At 35.8% G+C, this 23,309-nt stretch overlaps 3 protein-coding genes across 7 annotated transcripts; all 3 read left to right on the top strand.

Annotated features, from left to right (window-relative positions):
* The first annotated feature begins 5,577 nt into the window (after positions 1-5,577).
* On the top strand, positions 5,578-13,465 carry LOC125213752 (ABC transporter G family member 32-like). Of its 5 annotated transcripts, XM_048114465.2 has the most exons (24): positions 5,580-6,101; positions 6,276-6,396; positions 6,477-6,565; positions 6,646-6,730; positions 7,309-7,468; positions 7,568-7,644; positions 7,743-7,793; positions 8,017-8,107; positions 8,193-8,494; positions 8,579-8,857; positions 8,984-9,300; positions 9,409-9,569; positions 9,679-9,782; positions 10,105-10,264; positions 10,340-10,534; positions 10,625-10,719; positions 10,844-11,176; positions 11,267-11,557; positions 11,644-11,727; positions 11,832-11,965; positions 12,058-12,285; positions 12,376-12,547; positions 12,623-12,877; positions 12,967-13,465. In XM_048114465.2, exons 1-24 carry the CDS (start codon positions 5,851-5,853, stop codon positions 13,237-13,239), a joined length of 4,308 nt encoding a protein of 1,435 aa, XP_047970422.1. In that variant the 5' UTR covers positions 5,580-5,850; the 3' UTR covers positions 13,240-13,465. The 5 variants fall into 5 exon arrangements, with proteins under 5 accessions (XP_088925574.1, XP_047970422.1, XP_088925575.1 ...); XM_089069448.1 differs by having other exon boundaries at positions 5,578-6,101; positions 10,844-11,557; XM_089069449.1 differs by lacking the exons at positions 5,580-6,101; positions 6,276-6,396; positions 6,477-6,565; positions 6,646-6,730; positions 7,309-7,468 and having other exon boundaries at positions 7,572-7,644; positions 7,747-7,793; positions 10,844-11,557.
* Positions 13,466-13,772: 307 nt separating this feature from the next.
* LOC125211049 (Pentatricopeptide repeat (PPR) superfamily protein) lies at positions 13,773-16,002 on the top strand. The gene is made up of 2 exons (XM_048110728.2): positions 13,773-14,355; positions 14,585-16,002. Exons 1-2 carry the CDS (start codon positions 13,848-13,850, stop codon positions 15,841-15,843), a joined length of 1,767 nt encoding a protein of 588 aa, XP_047966685.2. The 5' UTR covers positions 13,773-13,847; the 3' UTR covers positions 15,844-16,002.
* A 2,051-nt stretch (positions 16,003-18,053) lies between these two features.
* On the top strand, positions 18,054-22,033 carry LOC125210613 (protein TIFY 8-like). The gene is made up of 5 exons (XM_048110153.2): positions 18,054-18,539; positions 19,708-19,895; positions 20,069-20,511; positions 20,617-20,701; positions 21,518-22,033. The coding sequence occupies exons 1-5, from the start codon at positions 18,347-18,349 to the stop codon at positions 21,722-21,724; spliced, it is 1,116 nt and encodes a 371-aa protein (XP_047966110.1). The 5' UTR covers positions 18,054-18,346; the 3' UTR covers positions 21,725-22,033.
* Positions 22,034-23,309: the final 1,276 nt, after the last annotated feature.

Raw genomic sequence — 23,309 nt, 5'->3', positions numbered from 1 at the left:
ACATTATGTTTTAAATATCTAATTTTATATATTTATTCAGTGTAGTATCTAAATTTTGAATTGGTATTAAATGTGACTCTCGAACTTTAAAAATATCACAATATATCCATAGATTTTGATTTTATATTGTTAGGAGAGATTTTTGCATTTTTTTTTGTCAACATATACTCAAATACAAAATTATTTGAATTTCTCTTTCATCACAAATAGACTAGAATGTTCTTAAGGTCTGAAGGATATTTTAGACAAAAAAAGTTTCAAAAAGTACAAAAGTCCATCCAGCGATATTAAATCAAAATCCTGGACTGGCCGTGCGATGATATTTTTAAAGTTTTAGTGCGGCATTTGATACCAGTTCAAAGTGTAGGTACCAAAAATATAGTTCACTCTATTTATTTTAACTATAATATTTTTAAAATTAAAACAACTGATAAAATAAAATTAAAAACATAGTTGAAATTAGAAATTATATATACCAAAAATAATTATTAAATGATAGTTATTGAAATTTATGGCATAACAGTAATAACTCTTCATTATTAATTATAAATGCTATTTTATAATAATTAAACTTTATGATGACAACAAATAAAAAAATTAAATAGAATACGTAAAGAAACAAGAAAAGATAAGTATAACAAAATCTTAAAAATACTGAAAATTAGATGTGGCCTGTATCATATTTCAATCCACACCTGCTGCCCAAGCCTCGGTTTGCAGCCTAGCCTCCACTCCTGCAATGCATGCCTCATCCCGAGCCTAAAATGCAACCTTTTTCCCAAGCGTGTTGTGAATGCTAGGGCAAGGATACATGGAAGTTATGATATTTTAAATAAATTTCCAATCTTATATTTGATATTTTATCTACTATTACTAGTATTTTCTAACAAACTTCAACATGTCACATACTCACAGTCAAATATGTAGTATATCAAATTGAGATAAAAATAAATTTACATCGTATCAAAGTGATTAAATAATACTACTAAACATAGTAAACAATTGAAAAAACAGTCGATTTGGATCGATTTGATTTCCAACTTTTGCTTTTAACAAAAAAGAGCAGCAAGCCAGCATATGCATTTTAAAACAATTAAAAGAAGCAACGGAGTAAGGCATCATTTGGATTGCTTAAAAGTTGGGCTAAAACTTCGAGATCTACGGCATGAAGTAAATTTATTTGAACAGGGTTGACCAAACAGGTCGCTGTCACTTTATCAAACTCCATAAATTAAAGTAGCCATACTTCAATTGTTTTTATTGGGGAGTGAAGAATATAGAATAGATACCCAATTTTTTTATTTAATTATATCTGGGCCAGAATATTGGGGAGAGTGGATGACCACAATTCCTTTATTTTAATTAATCAGGACCATTTCTGACATAATATGCTCCCAGACTTGATCTTCTATATTAGTTAGATCTATCTATCTATATATATAAAGATTTATGTTGTGCGTATGTATACTTTATTTGACGAAGATCAAAGACCAAAATTCAAATTTTCATATGGGGTCAAAATATCCATTTATTTGGGCATGTGGAGGTTTGAGAGTGTGTAGGTGTTGGTCTCTGATCAATAATTAGTGGTTGAAGTACGTATATATATATGAGTTGGTTTTTAACTTAATTTAGAAATGGTGGTTTGTGTTTTAATGGGGTTGTAACAACCACTTTACTTTAGATATATTGTGCTTAAATGATATACTATGTCTTTGCACATGAGCGACATGTGATGTCAATTTTTATTTTTAATGTCCACAAAATATGTTGATGGATTCACTTGTTCCGGTCTAATATAGTGTTATTGTAAGTTTGACGGGAAGTGGTGGATCTCCTTCTTTTACGTGATATAATAGTTGATTTGGTTTATTCAAATTAAAATGGTATTTTAAGATTTAAACAAAATAGGGACTTGGAGAAGAAAATGTTAATTTTGTGCCTTCATTCATGGATTAGGAGTTGGTGCCCAAGGTTTGCACTCTCACTCACTTCATCAACATAAAATTTGAGAAATATCAGAGTTTGGAACGAAGATTAAAATGTAGTAGGTGTGTTGCTTGGTGAAGCTCGGGGATAGACTTTTATTTGTTTTCTTCTTTCTTGAGTGCTTCCTTGGGGTGTTGTCAATTGGTTGCTTTGGTGTTTGTTTTTTTGGTTTTGTAGGTCTTCTTTTTGTCTTTTGTCTTTGTTACGCTATTTTTGTCGGCCTTTTAAATTTTTTATTATGTTGGACCTTTGCTCCCCATTTCTGATTTTGAGCATTCCTAGCTGCAATAAATGTCAGTGTTATTGCATCTCACCGTTGAGGCCAAATAATTTTTAGGTTGACGATTCCCAAATCTAATAAATAACGAGAAATATGGAAAACATTGAAGTTTATATATTTAAACATTAATTTAAAAAATTTGGAAAAAATTAGAACACACTAATAATCGATGGATATAGGATAAATATATACTCTCTCCTCCCACAATAAGAGTCATATTTCACTTTTACCACAAATGATAAGTAGGCCACACATTCTACCAACTTATTACACTCACATTTTCTTATAAAACTAATATATATTGATGTAGTATTGTATTACATGCGTCCGTGAGTGTCATACTTGTTTAATGCATATTTAACGTTTTTTATTTTGTTTCATGCATTTAATTTTAGTTTAATATATTAAAAATTGTTATTAGCATTTTTTATTTTGTTTTACTTTTTCGATTTGTTTGTTATCTTAATAAACGTTCGATTTGTTTGTTTTCTTTATAACTTCAAATAAATGAATAAAACAACAAACCAAGCACTATTTTTCTAAAAATTGTAAAATTTAAAAAATAATAGTAATTAATTTCAATATATTAAAATTAGACTAAACATATATAATAAAGAGGGAACATCTTTTTTAGTCCACGAACTTTGCCAAAGTATCATTTTAGGTCCGTGAACTTTGAAAATATCATTTCAGGTCCATCAACTATGGGTTAATATCATATGAAGTACTTTTTTACTATTTCTAAGTTTTTCTAGACGAAAATACCCTCGATACCTTAAAGGATATATATGTTTAATAAACTTATCATATACTCATATTTTTTATAAATATCTTTACAATATATTTTTGACGAATTTTCTAAATATAATTTGACCTTCAATATTATCACTTAATTATTTGACAAGTAAAATTGCTTCTTCAATTTTTATATTAAAGAATTTTAAAATTGAATAAAGAACTTTTCTTTAATAATAAAAAATTTAATAAGGATCTTTTCTTGCATGTCACTTAATTACAAAATTAAGTGATAATATTGAAGGTCAAATTATATTTTAAAAATTCATCAAAAATGTATAGTAAAGATATTTATAAAAAATATGAGTATAGGATAAGTTTATTAAAAATATATACCCTTTAAGGTATCAAGGGTATTTTTGTCCCAAAAAACTTGGAAATAGTTAAAAAGTACTTCAAATGATATTAACCCATAGTTGATGGACCTGAAATGATATTTTCAAAGTTCACGGACCTAAAATGATACTTTGGCAAAGTTCGTGGACCAAAAAAGATGTTCCCTCTATAATAAAATAAAAATGCTAAATGTTCATAAAACGAACATGTTAAGCACATAATGTATCTAACGCATGAGCTGACCAAGAGGAGGAGACAAAGGGCTTATTAAGCCCATGCAAACTCACTTTTTAAATATTTTCTTTAATAAAAATTTTAAATTTTTATTTAATTTTTGTGTTAGTTGTAAAAACCTCTATTATTAATCTTAATCACTAAAAAGTATACCTTCAGTTAATATTTGGAAAACAAAGTCCCATTCACAAGTTTTTTTCCCTGCTTCCACTCCTGATCTAGCATATAACTTCTCCACAACCCTAGTTTAACTTAAATTATAAATAGCACTAATTATTTGGCCGCATGGTGCGGCCGTCAGCACCATAGAGTCATAGACCTAGCCACTGCAACAAATTAAAATAATTTGTTCAATTCAATCATTATTATTCATAAAGTGGCAAGTTACAACTTACAATAGTCCAATTATTTTGAGATTTGATGTTTTAAAAAGTGCTGTCTTTTTCCCTCCAATAGCATTTATTTTAAGATTTGATGTATTGTAAAGGCTGTCTTTTTTCTTCATTATAGGTCATTTTCAATCTATAATCAATGCAACATTTTCAGCATACAAAGTAGACATAGGTAGATAGATGGAAATAAAGCACCGCTAATTACAGTAGAAGTAGTACTATGCTTGCATTAACATTGTTTCATTGTTATTAATTAAATTGTTCAATCATTTGATTAGTAGCATTTGACCTACTTCCTTGTTACATATTTACTCATTTTGCTTCCCTTAAAATACCATAGGATTACGGTTCGAATATTTATTGTACTACTTTAATGTTATGAAATTAGCAGTAGGCAAATTGACACATTTCTTTTAAAAATTAGATTTTTTTTATTCCTTTTATTCTGCATAAGGGAAGGTTGTTGGATTTACAGTTGAGGAAAGTTTTGATGCTATGCCAACCAATTTGCCAATTTTAAGGGATAAATATAATTTAAATTAAAACTTTTATAGACTCTTTGGTGAATTTTATACTCCATTTAAATTTGAAAATATAATTTTTTTAAAACTATCCCATAATGGGTAAAAAATCGAAACCAATATTAACAAAATCAAATTATATGTGATGATAAAACAATGCTATTCTATTTTGAGTGCTAATTAAAACAAGTGTGAAAAGTTTATGTTTCTAGAATAGACTACTTATACTATAACAGACAAAAAAAATGCATAATTGCATATACCATTTTTATAGGCACGAAGATAATATGGATTATTCGTGTGAGGGGGTGCGTTATATTGCTAACTATTTAACTCGCTAACTCTGCTAACTCATCAATGTAGTGTATTAAAAATGTCAACACAGTGATATTAAAATGTCAACACATAATATCAACCCATTATATTGAAGTTCAACAAAATTATGTGTTGACATTTTTAGTACACTGTGTTGATGAGTTAGCAAGTTAGCAACTTGAGAAAGTTAACAATTGATCACACCCCGTTTGTGTGATGTATTACTACTAAACACCGAAATCACTAAATAACTCGTGGATGTATACAATTTACTTATTCAAATCGATATTTAATCATTAATATTATTTAGTTAATATTAACAACAACACAAATTAAAATCTATATATTTGTATTTCTTAAAATCGAGTAAGACATATACATACTCTGCACGTATCTAAAACAATTTTATATATTCCAAAGAAAAACATGAATTAAAGTGACATTAGTGAATAAAAACAATAGGATGATGTTAAAAGAAGAAGAAAACAATAAGATGATTATTTTTAGTAACATTCATATATTATTTGTAGTATTAGTGATTTGTTATACAAATACGATACTAAATTAGAAATAACCAAAATAAAGAATAAAATAAAATACTACGTAAAAAATTGGCATGGCTAAAGTCTCAACTACTTTAACTGTATTCCACACTCCATTTCCCTCTTTCTCAAAGTCCAAATTCCTGCAAAATTTCCAACCTAATTCAATCTACCACATTTTCCCTCCAATTTTTTTTGTTGATCTGCTAAATGTTACCAATAATTCACGATGAATCATCACCAAAAAAGAAAAAATAAATAAATTCAGAGATTGGTTGAGAGGTTGATGGAGAAGAAATTTAATGCAATAGCATTGAACGACCTCCTTCCAGCCTCCAAAGTCGTTGCTGATTGACCCATCGCTTTTCACAGCAATTGAAAACGCATTTCTTTAAATACTCTGCTTCTGTCGCCATAATTTGGGGGCGGCCTAGAAAAACACTAAAATGCTTCCAAAAAGCGACGGCGGCGCTAGTGGCGATGAGGAGGAGGGGCTTGTTTTGGCTTCGCTGCAGAGGTCTCCGACGTACGATCGCGCGCGAACCGCCGTGTATCGCAACGCTGCTGGAGAGTTGGCGTTGGTGGATGTTGGTAGAATCAGCAGTGACGAGCAGAAGCAGGTTTTGGAAAAGTTGATTGCTGCTGTTGAAGAAGATGTGGAGGGGTTTTTCAGAAGAGTTAGGCAGAGATTTGATGCGTACGAATTTCTCGAGTTTGTGTTTTATTATGAGAGTAAAGAGTTTCTGAATTATGCAAGCCATCTGTTTGTTAATTTGCCTGAGCTAGTTTGGTGTTGAACTATTTAGAGAGTGATGCTACAATGCTCCTTCTCTTTCTGATTGTTTTCATATTCTGCTCGTGTTCTTTGCAGCGTAGGCCTGGAATTTCCAAAAGTCGAGGTTCGATATGAGAATCTGAAGGTGGATGCTTTGGTCCATGTCGGAAGCAGAGCTCTGCCAACCATACCTAATTTCATCTTTGACATGACTGAGGTAAACGTGTCAAGAACAGCATTCTAATAAGCTAAGCAGACTCTGTTTCAAAAATAAACTGAACATCGCATGAAAAATAGGCTTTCTTGAGGCAGCTCAGGATTTTCTCTGGTGGAAGACGAAAGCTTCCTATACTTAATAATATAAATGGCATTATACGACCCTCAAGGTATAGTGCGAGCTTTAGTTAAAAAGTAGGAGTATGTCTTAAACAGTTGTATTGATTTAACGAGTGAGGTTATTATTTAGGTTGACTCTGCTTCTAGGCCCTCCCAGCTCAGGGAAGACAACATTTCTTTTGGCTCTTGCAGGTCGCCTTGCACCAAGTTTGCAGGTAATCGTGCTGCTGTGTTATTTTGTCTTGCAATGTTGTGATTTTACTTTTTAGCACATTTAACAACAGAACTGGCCATTATATTTTGTGCAGGCAACGATTTAATTCAGCTATCAGTTGCAACTAATGCATTCTTTTTTGATTTTAGAAATTTTGGACTACTCTTTTTGGTGATCATCGTTCTGTTCTATAATATACTTATCCATCGAGATTTGTTTGACTACGTATCTATGCTCTTCACCTTTGATCTTGACTATCCAAACAAGTGGCTTAAACGAGAGAATATCACAATTTTTATAAGATAATGTGTAGTGTTGCCTTTTTATTCTTCAACCTCTTATTCAACCAATTTTTACTTGTGGCAATGAGCTAGATAGACATCACTCTAGCAAACTTGAAAGAGCCCCTTAGTCTTTTGTTGAGATGCTAGATTTCCTTGTCCATTGATTTTTCCTTTACAAATTGCTCTATTCTGTTTGGTGAATATAATAGTACTATCTAGTGGAGTAATTCTTATGTCTTGTGATGCCTTATTTGGTCCCATTCAGTTCTTTTAAAATATTTCATCTACTTTGAAGATGTCAGGGAAAGTTACATATAATGGACACAGTCTAGAAGAGTTCACTCCTCAGAGGACTTCAGCATATGCAAGTCAGCAGGATTTACATATCGCAGAGATGACCGTGAGAGAGGTGCTTGAATTTGCAGGATCCTGTCAGGGTGCCGGATTCAAGAATGGTAACATCAACTACTCATTAATTTTGGCACTTTTAGGCTAAGTCTTTCGTGCTTGTTTCTGATCTGTCATTTGAACTTGTTGGAACCATTGGCTCATAGAAATTCTCATGGAACTTCTTAGAAGAGAAAAAATTGCTGAAATTAACCCGGATCAAGAGCTAGATATATTTATCAAGGTATGGTTTCCTGACTGAAATTCTCTTCCACTAATGATGCTGCCTAGGAATTTCTACCCATGATCCAATACTTTTTAAAATACTTAGTTTGGTCCTAGGCAGTAGTTTTGGGGCAACAGACAAGCGTACTTGTGGAATACATCATGAAGGTGCGTCCCTAAATCCGTAAATAGCTAAGTATTTTCTTTACTACTTCAGTTTGGCAGTAATTTCATGGATCTAAACAGACTCAAATCTTTTATATTTTTTCCTTTCTCTTGAATTCATGAATCACAGTTTGTATTATCGCATATATGTTCTCTTCTTATTTGAGGATCATAGCTTCTGTAGTAGGAATGCATTCCTTTGCTTGGTTCTAAACTATATGTAAAGATTTTAGGATTGGACATTTGTGCTGATACATTGGTGGGAGATGAAATGCTTAAAGGAATATCCGGAGGGCAAAAAAAACGGCTTACGACAGGTAATTATTCTTACTAGCCATAATGAGCTCAATTTTCTGCTGCAGAATATCTCAGCTTGAATTACTAACATATAAACATCGGCAGCTGAACTGCTTATGGGTCCTTCTAGGGTACTTCTCTTGGATGAGATCTCAACGGGACTAGACAGCTCTACTACACATCAGATCATCAATTATCTTCGGCACACAACTCATGCACTTGATGGTACAACACTGGTATCTCTCTTGCAACCGGATCCTGAGACATACAAGATGTTTGATGATGTGATTCTTTTTAGCGAGGGACAAATAGTTTATCAGGGGCCCTGTGAGGTTGCGATTGATTTTTTCACTTTTATGGGTTTCAAGTGTCCATCCAGGAAAAATGTTGCTGACTTCCTACAAGAGGTTCTCATTTTGGTTCAAGTTTTCCTTAAAACAGTGCTCATTGGTTCCTTGCTTTGGAACTTACATCTTTAACCGCATGCATAGGTCTTATCTGAAAAGGATCAAGAGCAGTATTGGTTCAAGAACAAACAGTACACATATGTAACTGCAGCCAAGTTTGTAGATGGTTTTCAATCCTTTCATGTTGGCAATTTGTTGGCACAGGAGTTGTCTGTTACATTTGATAAAAATTACAGTCATCCAGCTGCACTGTCTACCAAGACATACGGTATAAGTAGGCAAAAGCTTCTAAGGATCAGTTTATCATGGCAGATGCTACTGCTGAAGCGGAATTCTCCTGTGTTCATCTTCAAATTAATTCAGGTAATAACACCTTAATTCTCAGCTAATGAGGCTATTTCCCTCTTTCTCATTTATCCGAATATAATTTGCCACCGTTGCTCATGGTTTAGACTGCATATACTTATACCTAAACAATTTTCTTTGTAGCTCCTCCTAATTATTCTTATGATGATGAGTGTGTTCTTCCGGACTACATTGCATCATAATACTCTGGATGACGGGGGCATCTACCTTGGCGCCCTTTACTTTGCAATAGTTATGATTCTTTTCAATGGATTTATGGAGGTCCCAATGTTGATAGCTAAGCTTCCTGTTCTGTACAAACAAAGGGATCTGTACTTCTACCCATGTTGGATCTATACTCTCCCCTCTTGGCTCTTGAGTATTCCCCTTTCATTTTTAGAATCATTTCTATGGGTTGCAGTTACTTATTATGCCATTGGCTTTGATCCTCAAATAAGCAGGTATATTTTGTACATTTCATGTTATATTCCCTGACCTTTCAACCTTTTATTTTTGCTTTCTCTAACAGTTAGGCTCCCATTTAGCTCTAACTTACTTGTAACATGCAGATGCATTTTTCAGTTCTTGTTGTACTTCACATTGCACCAGATGTCAATAGGTCTTTTTCGTGTGATGGCATCATTAGGGCGAAATATGGTGGTTGCCAACACATTTGGGTCTTTTGCTATGCTGGTTGTCATGGTCCTTGGAGGGTTCATACTTTCAAGAGGTACTCGATGATGCCATTTTTCATTTACTTAATGATATTAATATCATAATACTAGTATATGTTAACACTACCTTTTCTTGATTTTTGTGGGAATTTTTCTTCTAAACAGATAGCATTCCAGTTTGGTGGATATGGGGTTACTGGTTTTCCCCTATGATGTATGCCCAAAGTGCAGCTTCAGTTAATGAATTTCTTGGCCACTCTTGGGATAAGGTAATATTGCTTTCCAGTACCATTTGCTCTTCCTTTCGAATGACTTTGTTTTACTTACTGATAAGCATATAAGATAGGACGCCCTAACTTAACCCAAAACCATGGTCAAAGGTAAAGGGTTGAGTCCCTATTATATGCTATTAAATTGATAAGCATATAAGATAGGACGCCCTAACTTAACCCAAAACCATGGTCAAAGGTAAAGGGTTGAGGCCCTATTATATGCTATTCCACACTTTCGTGTGAAACCGATGTGGGATCGTATCACTTACACATTGAAATGCCATTGTATGATAACACGGTTCCTTTTTCCTGATGCTAGAAAGCTGGAGAAGGCACTAATTTGTCCTTGGGACAAATGCTATTGAAGGTTCGCAGTTTATTTCCAAGTGACCATTGGTATTGGATCGGCGTTGGAGCATTACTTGGATATATTTTATTATTCAACACTCTGTTCACTGTATTTTTGACTTACCTAAATCGTAAGTTTCATTCCAGAAAGATCTCACCAAAGATTTAATTGGAGGGAATCTAATCATTTCATTAATGTTGTGCAGCTCTTGGAAATCAGCAAGCTGTTATTTCCAAGGAGGATTGCCATGACAAAGTGAAGGGGAAAGAAAGTCGACGCTCCATCTTTTCTTTTGGAGAGTTTTTGCAACGTTCACACTCATTTACCGGTCCCCGAAAGAGTTTTGAATCTCACATAATGACTTTCGGAGAGTTTCTGCAGCATTCACTGTCGTACACTGGTTAGCCAAAGGACTCCACATGTGATATTCGCTCTTTATAATCTGCCATTAAGAGTGATCTTATTTTCATCTTCTCACACTGATTATCAGGCAAGAGCAATGAGAAGCAGAGAGGGATGGTTCTCCCGTTCAAACCTCTTTCCATGTGTTTTAGCAACATCAGTTACTACGTTGATGTTCCTCTAGTACGTAAACAGCTTATTTTATGTTACCAGCCTTAGCTTCATCATGTTAGGATATGTTACCAGCTTTCTTGCAAAGAAAATCACATTATTAGGATATGTTACCAGCCGCTTCATCATGCTTCAGGAATTGAAGGGGCAAGGCTTACAAGAAGAAAAACTACAGCTACTGGTAAATGTTACCGGAGCATTCCGGCCCGGTGTCCTCACTGCCTTAGTTGGCGTCAGCGGTGCTGGTAAAACCACCCTCATGGATGTTCTAGCTGGTAGGAAAACCGGAGGACATATTGAAGGCAGGGTGTACATTTCTGGATATCCAAAGAATCAGAAAACATTTGCAAGGATATCTGGATACTGTGAACAGAATGATGTTCATTCTCCATGCCTGACTGTGCGTGAATCACTTGTATATTCTGCTTGGCTCCGACTATCCTCTCAGTGTGACTTCGCGACACAGAGTGTAATTTTCTCAGTTTCTTTACCATTCATTTTCCTTGGCTGTGTGTATTTTCTGCCGTTAAGTATCTTTTGTTTTTGGTATCAATACCAGGCGTTTGTAGATGAGGTTATGGCACTAGTTGAACTAACTCAACTACGTGGGGCTTTAGTTGGGGTACCAGGAGTGGACGGCTTATCAGTAGAACAAAGGAAAAGGCTTACAATCGCAGTCGAACTTGTTGCCAATCCTTCTATAGTTTTCATGGATGAGCCTACTTCAGGCCTTGATGCCAGGTCTGCAGCCATTGTGATGAGAGCTGTGAGGAACATTGTGGATACGGGTCGAACAATAGTTTGCACTATTCACCAGCCCAGTATTGATATCTTTGAATCTTTTGATGAGGTTCTCTTATGTTGTATGATCTTTTTTTTAAAAAAAAATTATATCTTCCTGATCCATATTTCTAATTTTTCTTCCTCGTGTCCCAGCTTTTACTCATGAAACGAGGTGGGCGGCTCATATATGCTGGTCCATTGGGAGACAAATCCATCAAACTCATCGAGCATTTTGAGGTAACACTTTGTTTCGAAAGTCCAATTTTTGTCTAAATTTCTAATTCTGCCTAATTCTGCCTCATAATTCAGCATGTTATGTGTATCTGCCTGTCTTCTCATAGGCTATTCCAGGAGTTCAAAAAATAAGACCTGGATATAACCCTGCAGCTTGGATCCTCGAAGTCACATCTCCGGCTGAAGAAAATCGCCTCGGTTTGGATTTTGCAGAATTATATCGCCAATCAGATTTGTACAAGTAAATACCAGCTCATCTTTTGAACAGAAGAAGCGATTATCGAAATTTTCCTATTATTTTTAGTCATTTAATTTTTTACCTCACCATTTTAGGCAAAACAAGATTCTGGTTGAGAGCTTATCCAAGCCAGATAAGGATACAACTGAACTGAATTTCCCCAGCAAATACTCGCTGTCATATTTTGGTCAGTTTCTGGCATGTCTTTGGAAGCAGAACCTCTCGTACTGGCGTAACCCGCAGTACACTGCCGTGCGCTTCTTCTACACCGTAATAATTTCCTTGATGTTTGGAACAATCTGCTGGAAATTCGGATCCAAAAGGTTTGTCAGTTCTTGAGTTTTAGTAATCAGAGCTATAACTGTTTCACAACTGTAAAATCGGTTGATCATGGTGTTTTTTACCATCGGCAGAGAAACTCAGCAGGATATATCCAATGCTATGGGGTCTATGTACGCAGCTGTTTTGTTTATAGGAATCACAAACGCAACGTCTGTGCAGCCAGTGGTATACGTTGAAAGATTTGTTTCGTACAGGGAAAGAGCTGCTGGGATGTATTCTGCACTGCCATTCGCCTTAGCCCAGGCACGGCCATCTCCATTGCTCCTTGTGCGATCTATTAACAGTTCATCGCTTACCAACACTGGTCCTGTCGTGCAGGTTGCAGTGGAGTTCCCTTATGTCTGTGTGCAGTCCCTGATCTACAGCAGCATCTTCTACCTGATGGCTTCGTTCGAGTGGAACGTGTGGAAGTTTCTATGGTACATATTCTTCATGTACTTCACATTGCTCTACTTCACCTTCTTTGGAATGATGACCATCTCCATCACCCCAAACCACAACGTCGCTGCCATCGTGGCCGCCCCCTTCTACATGATGTGGAACCTCTTTAGTGGCTTCATGGTTCCTTACATGGTAAATCATTGTTTATGAGTTAAATGAGAGTTATAGGTGTAGTTTTTAGCAAGTGTAACATATTCCTGTGATGGTGGTGTTATTGGCAGAGGATTCCGATATGGTGGAGATGGTACTACTGGGCAAACCCGATCGCGTGGAGCCTGTACGGACTGCTGACGTCTCAATACGGAGACATGAGTGATCCGGTTACGCTGAGTGATGGTGTGACCACACTACCAGTGAAGCAGCTGCTCAAGGATCAGTTTGGATTCCGTCATGATTTCTTGAGCCTTGCTGCTTTGGTGGTCGCGGGATTCTGCGCCATCTTCGCCTTCACCTTCGCCCTCGCCATCAAACACTTCAACTTTCAAAGGAGATGATCAAACCAACCTTGCGCACACATTCTCCAGTTTTTCTGTTGAATCTGCCATACATTTTGTGTTTCATGTCATAAGCTTGTGGAAAATTCCCAACAAGAATGATGTGATGGAATTTTCATTTATTCCACTCAGTTGTAGAATATATTGATATAGAAGTATATTGTTGTTCAGCTATGTATGTATTTTTGTTCCTGCAAATTCTTTTTATAAAGTAAAGTTTCATTTATTCAGTGGATCATTTCTAATTCGGCACGAGATTTTATAAAGTGTTGTTTTATTAATAATAAAGTAAGAGAGAGAAAAAAGTATAGAAAATAATGTTTCTATATTTAGAAATAGGACATCCAAAAAGAAAAATGTGTCGTGGGATGAACTGTGTCATTTAGAGTAAAATGAATGGAGTATAATTTATTTATTTTAGAAATAATTTTAATTTGTTAAGTAATTTAAATACTGCTATTTGCCTATTACAAAAATAAATTTAAAAACTCAAATAAAAATAAAATTAGAATGCAAACTAATTTAACGAAAATTATATTGAAGGTGCATTCAGTTAGTGCTTCTTAGTCCAACAACATTCCCGCCAACCACCGCCGGAAAATTCAATCATGAACTTCCGTCTCTGTCTAGCCACCGCCGCCCGCCACCGCAGACACTTCCCCGACGAACCAATCTATTCAATCCCCTTTCCGCCGCTTCAGAAGCGGAACCCTCAACATCCACCAACTCAGCCGCCCCCTCTAAACCCTAACGCCGACGACCCAACCTCCGCCTGCATTTCCGAAATCCTCCAAAGTCCGGCCCTACAGCCCGGTCCCGACCTCGAAGCGGCCCTCGACGCGGCCGAAATCAACCCAACTCCAGCTCATTTACTCGGAATCTTCAAAAAATTTGATTCCAGCCCGAAACCCCTTTTCACACTCTTCAATTGGGCCCGAAAGCAGCCCGATTACAGATTCTCCATGGACGTTTTCAATTCCATGGTCGATTCTCTCGGTAAAGCCCGAGAATTTGACTCAGCTTGGTGCGTTATACTTGATCAAATTAAAGGAGATCCCAACGAAAGACCTAATTTCGATACTTATGTTATCATGATTAGGAGATATGCACGCGCAGGTAATATTTCATTTGATCGAGGGAAATAATTCGATATTGCCTGCCAGGTGTTTGTGAAATTGATTCAGTTCTAACTTTCTGTTTTTGTATCTAATTATGTCAAGCTTAGTTACTCTGTGTGTGAGTGTGTGTTGTTGCTTATAAAGACTAGTTGGAGTTATGCCTATAAATCTCTGTAATGTATTTTGGTTGTTTTTGGTGTGTAATGTTTCTTCATGTTTCGTAACAGGACTTCCATTTGCAGCCATTCGAACGTATGAATATATATGCAGTTTGGATTCGTTCCACGATTCAAATGCAGGAAAGAATCTGTTGGAGACTCTGTTGGACTCTTTGTGTAAAGAAAAGCATGTTAGGATAGCCTCAAAGTATTTGGATACGATCACAGAGAAGGACCCGAGCTGGTTGCCATCTGTTAGGATCTATAACATACTGCTGAACGGGTGGCTCCGCATAGGAAAGCTCAAACATGCTGAGCGGATCCGTGTGCAGATGAAGAAGGCTGGTGTGAAAGCAAATGTGGTCACATATGGGACCCTTGTTGAAGGGTTATGTCAAATGAATCGTCCTGACATTGCAATTGAGCTAGTTGATGAGATGAGGGCAGAGGGAGTCGAGCCCAACGCAATAGTGTATAACTCCATAATTGATGCACTGGGAGAAGCTGGAAGGTTGAAGGAGGCGATGGGGATGCTGGAGAGGTTCTCGATTTTAGAAATGGGGCCCACTCTTTCCACGTATAACTCGTTGGTGAAGGGCTTCTGCAAGGCCAGGGATCTGGTAGAGGCTAGCAAGATTGTTAAGATGATGATGAGTGTTAAGTGTTTGCCCTCTACTACGACGTATGGCTATTTCCTCAAGTACTTGTCGAAGGTAGGAAAGACTGAGGTGGCCTTGGATCTCTATAATCAAATGATCAAATCAGGGTATGAACTGGATCGATTTACATATCATCTGCTGGTGAAAATGTTATGCAGGGATGAAAGGGTGGATCTTGCTACGAAGATGATCAAGGAGATGAGAGGTAGGGGAATCGATTTGGACCTGGCTACGAGCACCATGCTCATCCATTTACTATGGAAGTTGCAGAGGTACGACGAGGCTGTGTTTGAGTTTGTGGACATGCTCCGTAGGGGCATTGTTCCTCAACATCTGACATATCAGAGAATGACCGAGGATTTGGAGAGGCGGGGCATGTTTAAAACCACGCATAAACTGCATGATCTGATGGCGTCTGTTCCTCGCTCGACAAAAGTGCCTAACACGTACAAGGGGTCACAGGAATGGAAAATGTCCATCATAAAGAGAGCTGAGTCCATGTCTCAGATCTTGAAGACGCGTAAAACCCCCAGCGAGCTTGGGAAGAACAGGTATCAGCCGGAGAGCTCTGTGCTGAGCGCGCAGAGGTTAACCGACCATATTCAGAGGAAAGCCAGCTTCAAGGAGACCAACATTATTCACCACACTCCCAATTCTAATAATTTATAAAATATCGCTACATTATTGAGTGTGTATATATTTGATAGATATGCAGTGGATGTTATTTTATCTTATGATTGCTCTTGAGGTGTTTGTATTAGGATGGAAGAATTCTTGGTGAAATTTGGAAATTATCATACTTAATGATGATTGTGATGAATTATTTGATGTGTAGTGAAGTGGGCGTGATCTAGATTGGACCACAAGGATCAAGAAGGTATGTCATTTTTTTGGCTGGGTTAAGGTTGTATTATTTCATTATTACTAATTATTTTACTGGGCCCCTTTTATCACATGTTTCATAGTTGAACCGAGACATTTGGACACTCATATCTACTATTTTATATCTTAGCAACATATATAAACTAGGTGGCTCGTTTTTGATTTTATTTGATTGGGGAGGTTAGACCTAATTGTTGGTTGAGTATCAAATAATTACATTTGATTTTTGATTTAGAATCAGTTGAGAATGAGAAGTCATGGCATTGGCTATTGATTAGCTAAGAGCAGTGTTAACGGAACAAGGATTTTGTTGATTTGAATAATTGATCGTTGCATTTTATATATTACTATGTGATTTTGAATAAATAAACATTTGTATTGAAGGCGTAATAAGATTCATGGAATGTGAGTGTTAGGCCCTACTAGTGCTAGTACCACCATATCCACATTCATGGTCAATAATAGGGGCTAAAAATATGATGGCTCTTTTCAATCGTAGATGAAAAAAGTGGACATAGATTTATCCATAATTATAGTCTAAACTTTACACTTTTTCCGTTTCAATCTAATATTTTTTTTCTTGTCTTATCATTATTGTTAAAATCCGAGGAATTAAACTAGTGAAACTCACTAAATTTTGTCCCCACTAGTTGAATATATATAGCAACCGTGATAACATTGGCCACTCAAACTCGATCATCATTATTACGAGAAATGATGAACGATTGGACTTTTCACAAGATCAATGATATTTCCTTTGATTATTATTTTCCCGGACTATGGTTTTATCTCGCCCACAATCCATGAACTTTAAAAATATCGCCATTAGTTCCTAGACTAAGAGTGTATTTCAAAATTGGTCATTTTGACTATTTTTAAAGTCTACATACTATTTTTTCCAAATGCTCAAAAATGCATTTTAAGATAAAAAATAACTTAAAGGGTCAATTTCGAAATAAATCCTTAGTCCATTGACTACTGACGATATTTTTAAAATCTACAAACTATGAGCGAGATAAACCTATAATCCAAAGACCATTTTTGTAGTTCTCTCAAAATAATATTGATGGAAAAGTAAATATATCAATTAATAATCAATAAGAGTACTAACTAAAACTATTGATTTATTATTAATATTATTATTTATTATTATTATTATGAATAATTACTAAAAGGGACATTGGTCTTTAAAATCACGAACTTTGCTCATATTTTGGTATTTCCATGAACTTTGAAATTGGTCTAAAAAATCACAAACTTTACATTTTGTTTGTTATTTCCCATGGCAGCCTAAATAAGAAATCTTCGGCAAAAATCTTATTATACGTGACAATCGTGAAATGTTTATAGTATTTTAGATTACTTTTTAAATTCGTGATAAGTAGGATAAAAAACTATGTAGAAAATCACGTTGATTTAGTAGTGCCAAGTAGGATAAAAAAATGCACGGAAGTTGGTTAGAAATGGTGATTGAGCCGTCATGGAAAATAACAAACAAAATGTAAAATTTATGATTTTTAGGCTAATTTTAAAATTCATGGGAAATACTAAAATTTGAGCAAAGTTCATAATTTTAGAGACCAATATAGTTTGTCTGGCAAATTATAGTATAATTTTATAATTTTATTTTAATAAGACTGATCGATTCTTGGCTACGAGAATAAATTTAATAAATTCACGTGATTTCCCCAACACAATCATTGACAAAAAAAAAAACGCAGGGCCCACTGCATTCCCCTAAGATATTCCTTTTTTCCCGAGGAAGATGTTTTTTAGTTTAGATTAAACTTAAATCATTTAAGTTTATAAATTGCCTTGTAAAAAGGTTAGTTTATACTTAACTCCAAGTGAGCAATGAATTTTGCTCATTATATCTCCAATTATTGAATAAAAATAGAAATATTCTAAAATTAAAATTTGAAACATTGGAGAAAGCGAGTGATTGAATTGATTCTACGAATAAAAGTGGAAAGCACATCTGTATCTGTGAATGCCAGAAAAATACTTTTCCTTTTTAGTGCCAAAGAAAAAAAGATCAAGAATTCACTCTTTTTCTCATTTCATGAAAGTCGTGCTCTCTCTTCAAGTGTTTCACTCTTTTCCTAGCTAAAGAATTTACCTTTCTTGAAACCCATCAACCACAGCCACAATCCATTTGAAAATTCCACTAGATTTTTCTGTGTTTGCTCATTCTTGAGCTCTGGGCTTCATCAAAGCGGCGATGGTGGCGTTGTAAAGTGTTAAAAATGTCACCTTTACTTCAGATGCGGCATATCTAGCTTAGCCCTCAATGGCTCATGCTCATAAAAATAACAGAGCAGCTGCTAGTATTGATGCCGGCGGCGAAACCGAAGCAAAGCCCACAACTTTTCATGATTTTCTTGGCGATAAGGGGCAGCCTCAAGAATCTGCTCCGCCGCCGGCCGGTGGTGGCAGGCCGTCGCAGGATGTGTCGCCGTCCTCCACTTCTGATCTGGGCTCTGGTGAGAAGTAGTTTTACTTGATACTATGCTCATTTTTTGGTTTTGTTTTTTGTGGTTGTGATAAAATTAATCAGTTGTTTTGGGCATGTTTTCAATTCTGCTTCTATTGAGAATTTGTCTGTGTTATTGTATTGTGTGACACTGTGAGTCTGTGAGTGCGTGTGGTTTTGTTTTTTCACTGGTAAGATGATGTTAGAGTATAGTGGCTGTTGTGCTTCCATTTCAAGTTTAATTTGTAATAGTTAACTTTGCTTAAATCTACTTGTAGAAGTATTGAATTATGCATCTCTTTTGTGAGGTTGGATGCTTTGGTGGAGTAGTTCATTGGGCCTCTCTTTTCTTGCAAACTTCATTTGGAGTAAAGTTCTTATGGTTTTATAGGATTTTTTTTGGCTGTTTACTGCAAAACTATTGCTAAATCTACACTCTATATGTGTGTCAATTAGCATGCGCTGGTTTTGTTTATTTCGTGGTGAACTTAGCACGCATATAAGCACTTGAACAAATTAAGTGTACTAACTTGGATGGTGTTCGACTCTGATGTTTCTATGATGCCATCCATGATTGTTGGTGACTGCTCGAAGAAATTGTTGTTTGGTAGTAGTAGTTTATTTTCATCAATCATGTTAGAAAGACTTGTGAGTAATCAGTTGTTTGGGGGAATGTTTTCAATTCTCTGTGTTAGTGCTATTTTATTGAGAATTTGTTTGGGCCAGTTTATAGTGACTTTATGTTTCCATTTCAAGTTCAGCTTGTGGTTAACTTTGGGTAAATCTACTTGTGAAGCCTTGAATTATGAAGCTCTTATTTTATGAATTTGGTTCCTTTGAGAGTTGAGTGGTTTCGTGTAAGGCCATTGGTGGAGTAGTTCACTGGGCCTCTTCTTTAGGGTATATTGCATTTGCACAACAGTTTTTTTTTGGTTTTATAGGAAAATATTATTGGTTGTTTTCAACAAAACTATTGCTACAACTCCACTTTTAATGTGCGTCAGTTAGTGTGTGTTGTGTTTATTGGCTATCAGTTCCCATGAACTATGCACGTCGAAGAAGTTAAAGAAATCGAAAGTAAATTGAATGTTGTTCATCTTTGATGTTCTATAATTCCATGATTCTTGATGACTACTTGAAAAAATTGTTGTTTGATTGTTTTTTATAAATAATGTTAGAAAGACATGTCAGCAATCACTTGGAAGGAATACCGTTTTATGGATCAAGAGGCGATGTTGCTGGGCCGGAAAGTACTACTAGGTTCATGAACAACAAACGAAGCAACTCTGACTCTTTCATGATGTCATCAAAGGATAAATTTCCACAAGGGCCTACAGATTCGCAAGACAGCCAGCTCTTCACTAAGGTTTGTTTCTTCCATCCTCTCTTTGTAGTCTTAACTCTTTTAGCTACAATCAGTCTGCACATCTTAAATATAGTTCGTATTTGATAACAAGTTTTGCAGTCTTATGATGTATAAGGCTTAATTTCGTGTGGTTCACAGCATACTCTAATCTTGGGAATTTTGTTCTATATCAGCTGCTGCGCTATTCAGGGGGCGAGCGGCCTAAACGCCCACATGAGGAGGAGGCATCTTTTGGTATCCATCAAAGGAGGCCACTTTCGGCCTCTTTTATATCTCAGACTTCGACCGGTGGTAGAGCTGATAACAATCCATCCAACTGGGATAGAGCCACAGCGGTTAACCCGGGGCCAGCAATGCAATATCCTCCACGTACTGGACAGGTCATGCCATTTAGCTACCATGCCCAGTCGAATAGGTTAAACGTCGGCCCTTCTCTAATGTCACAAACGGCTGCTGATGAAGGATCGCGGACTGGAATCAAAGGCTCTGGAATTTTGAGCTCGTTAAATGCAGCTGGAGCTATCTCCGGGAGACAGCCTGCAGGGGTGCTCATACGCAGTGGTAAAAGTAAATCCGGCGCTTGCATTTCTGAACCAGAGTCTTCTGCTACGCCCAGGTTAATTCAGGACACAGGTTCTGTTTTACTATTTTGTGCCTTGGTAATTGACCTGAAAATTTAAGACAAGATTGATAAACTATGTTTTGATTGATCTCATGACAGCCGTCGTGGAACAGAATCTTCTGGTCAAATGACAATATTTTATGGGGGCCAAGCGCACGTTTTCGACAATGTTCATCCAAATAAGGTGAGAGGAAGCATGAATCTTATTGCCAATAGAAGTTGAAACAACTAGAACACTTATTTATATAAGAATTTGTGAAAATTTGATTGAGTGATTGGTTACAAGATTAGAATATTTTGTGGTGTAATAGACTCGAATCGGGAACATTAATGGTAATATAATTGAAGGACAATTTCTCTCTAAGCATGATTCATCCCATACTCTCTCTAGCTCATATCACTCCGCTTCTCTGAACTTCTACGTGTCAAGAAGCTTTCTTGACTAATTTTAGTGAAAAAGTAGTCCTTAGAATGGTATGGTTGCTCTACTGTCTTTTGAACATTTCACTTTTTAGATAACTCATTTTTCGGGCGCATCATATCCATCTATATGGTGAGTAAAAACCTGCGACTTGTCACATAACTGAATAGGTGAACGTCTCATTATATTTTCTCATGGCTATTGTTAGCTTACATCGCTATAGGTAAACTCCCTTTGGACTTTTGATTTGACATGTTTTTGACATGTTTTGTAGATATAAGTTGGTCAGAGGTTCTTACTTAACGTCTATTTCTTCTGTCGATAGTCATTGTTCTTTAGTAATGCATAAACGCGTAGTAATACTGGCTAGCGACTCTAACGTGTCGTTGATGAGAATGGAAGGGTGGTGAAGGTGGATTTTGGCACTCGTTTAGTCCACTAAGGTTTTCCATAGGTTTTTTTTTGGGGGGTTTTGTTGCCTTTATTCAACATTCGATGCCATGTCAGCACTGTTTAGAACATTGTCATATATTGGTGTTTTTTTGCTGTTCTTAAATCTCTTCTTGTGATCCACATCAGGCGGACGTGATAATGGCATTGGCCGGATCAAATGGAGGATCTTGGTCGACAACCTACACGCCCAATTCTTCAGCAGTCAGGCCATCCACGGGAGAAAACCGCCTACCTAGCAGCAACAATGATGCCAGCATTGCTATGCTGAGGGAACTGCACAGGGGGCCATCCGACAAAGGTGACACCCACCGCGGTTTTGCTTCTCCCGATTGATACACCAATCCTGCTACTCCATTCATATTTTTTGATATGGAAACCTCTGGAAAGATCCATTACCAAGAATCTGAGAGGAACTTTTAATCAAAGTTTGAGTTGATGAAGGAATCTGTAGCAGAATCATTGCAGGAGGAGAGGATGCTAAGTGTGATTGATTTATCTGAGTTAGAAGACAATCAATCATATTAGCTATGTAACTATTGCATATTCATCATAGATTCTCTTCTTTCTCACACAAAAAAATGTCGAGCAAATTAACTGGAATTTTTATTACCAGATTTTAAATGGACTGATTCTCAAGAAAAACTTTTGTTCTATAATTACCAAGCTAAGGGGCAGTATTGACTGTGTTGTAAAATTTAGAAAACTAACATTGTTAGGTCTCTTCTGGCGGAAGGGATCTCCTACACTACTTTCCCTACTTCATTCCTAATCCATCTCTCACAATTCTATCAGTAATTTTGGTAAACATTGGTAATTTGTATTTAGCTGTCCTTTGAAAATGCCATCAATAACACCGTCGGATATTTGTCAACTCTATAGGTAAGACCTTTTTCCGTTCGTAACTACCGACGGACTGGCCATTAATTCACATACAAATAAAAATATAAAAGCAGTGGGCATATTTTATATCAATAGCCATTCACACAAAATTTGTGTATAACATTATTTGTACTGTTACCTGAATTTAATATTTTTATATAACAATGTTATATATATTGTCACGATTTATATATATAAATTGTAAATGTTTAAGAGTATACATAACAATGTTGAAAATTATTGTGCAGGGGATAAGAGTGTAAATAACAATGTTGAAAGTGACCTAAATCATAATGTCACTCCAACATTATTGTGCAAGGGCATAATAGTATAAGTGACTTCTAGTTTAACACTTTATAACAATGAATAGATTTTTCTGCTACTATTTTAAAAAGGCTAGAATGACTGATCATTCACTCTAACAACAAATACATCAGTTTTTAGATTAGGGTACGTACTACTGAAAAAATTTCAATATATAACAAGAATCTATATCTGAATCTATATATTATTATGTGTGTGAATTGGCCAAGCGATAGAGAGGTTAATGCCCGAGGTCAAAGGTTTCAGGTCGAATCTTTCGTGGTGCAATCTTATACATGTGAGTTAATGTAATAGTAGAGTGTCGTAATATTCAAGACCGAATTGGTCTAATATCTAAGACCTTTTGATCTTAGATTAGAATCTAACACGATGCAACCAATAAATTTATATTCATTTGCCAATAAAAAAAAAAAAAAAAAAAGACTATCTTACCTCTTATTACACATGACATGATAATCATATTCATTTAATTAATTATGAGGATAATTTAGCACGTGGCCAACTTGCATGTCAAGTCTTTGATTAAGAGAGATGAATATTTGAACAGCCGCCCCTTTGATTTCAATTTTCAACACTATATTCCTATGAAGAAAAAGCAACCACTCAAATTAATATCGAATATTTATATATTATCCACAACTTGGAGTGAACGGAATTACACCTTTAGCTATATTTGATACTACATCTAGATTATGTAATTTAGTATAAATAGTTA

This window comes from Salvia hispanica, chromosome 3 (genome assembly GCF_029641045.1).
Source record: "Salvia hispanica isolate PSC_SH4W2 chromosome 3, Shi_PSC_v1, whole genome shotgun sequence".
NCBI classification, from domain to species: Eukaryota; Viridiplantae; Streptophyta; class Magnoliopsida; order Lamiales; family Lamiaceae; genus Salvia; species Salvia hispanica.
Note: the sequence above shows the minus strand (reverse complement) of the source record. Positions and strands in the feature narration are given on the sequence as shown.

Coding starts and splice junctions, on each gene's coding strand:
- LOC125213752 (XM_089069448.1), top strand. CDS start 5,851: ATGCTTCCAAAAAGCGACGGCGGCGCTAGTGGCGATGAGGAGGAGGGG. Junction 9,783..10,104: donor TTGGCCACTCTTGGGATAAG/GTAATATTGCTT, acceptor TCCTGATGCTAG/AAAGCTGGAGAAGGCACTAA. Junction 10,535..10,624: donor GCATTCACTGTCGTACACTG/GTTAGCCAAAGG, acceptor ACTGATTATCAG/GCAAGAGCAATGAGAAGCAG.
- LOC125210613 (XM_048110153.2), top strand. CDS start 18,347: ATGGCTCATGCTCATAAAAATAACAGAGCAGCTGCTAGTATTGATGCC. Junction 18,540..19,707: donor CACTTCTGATCTGGGCTCTG/GTGAGAAGTAGT, acceptor AAATAATGTTAG/AAAGACATGTCAGCAATCAC. Junction 20,702..21,517: donor ACAATGTTCATCCAAATAAG/GTGAGAGGAAGC, acceptor GATCCACATCAG/GCGGACGTGATAATGGCATT.
- LOC125211049 (XM_048110728.2), top strand. CDS start 13,848: ATGAACTTCCGTCTCTGTCTAGCCACCGCCGCCCGCCACCGCAGACAC. Junction 14,356..14,584: donor TAGGAGATATGCACGCGCAG/GTAATATTTCAT, acceptor GTTTCGTAACAG/GACTTCCATTTGCAGCCATT.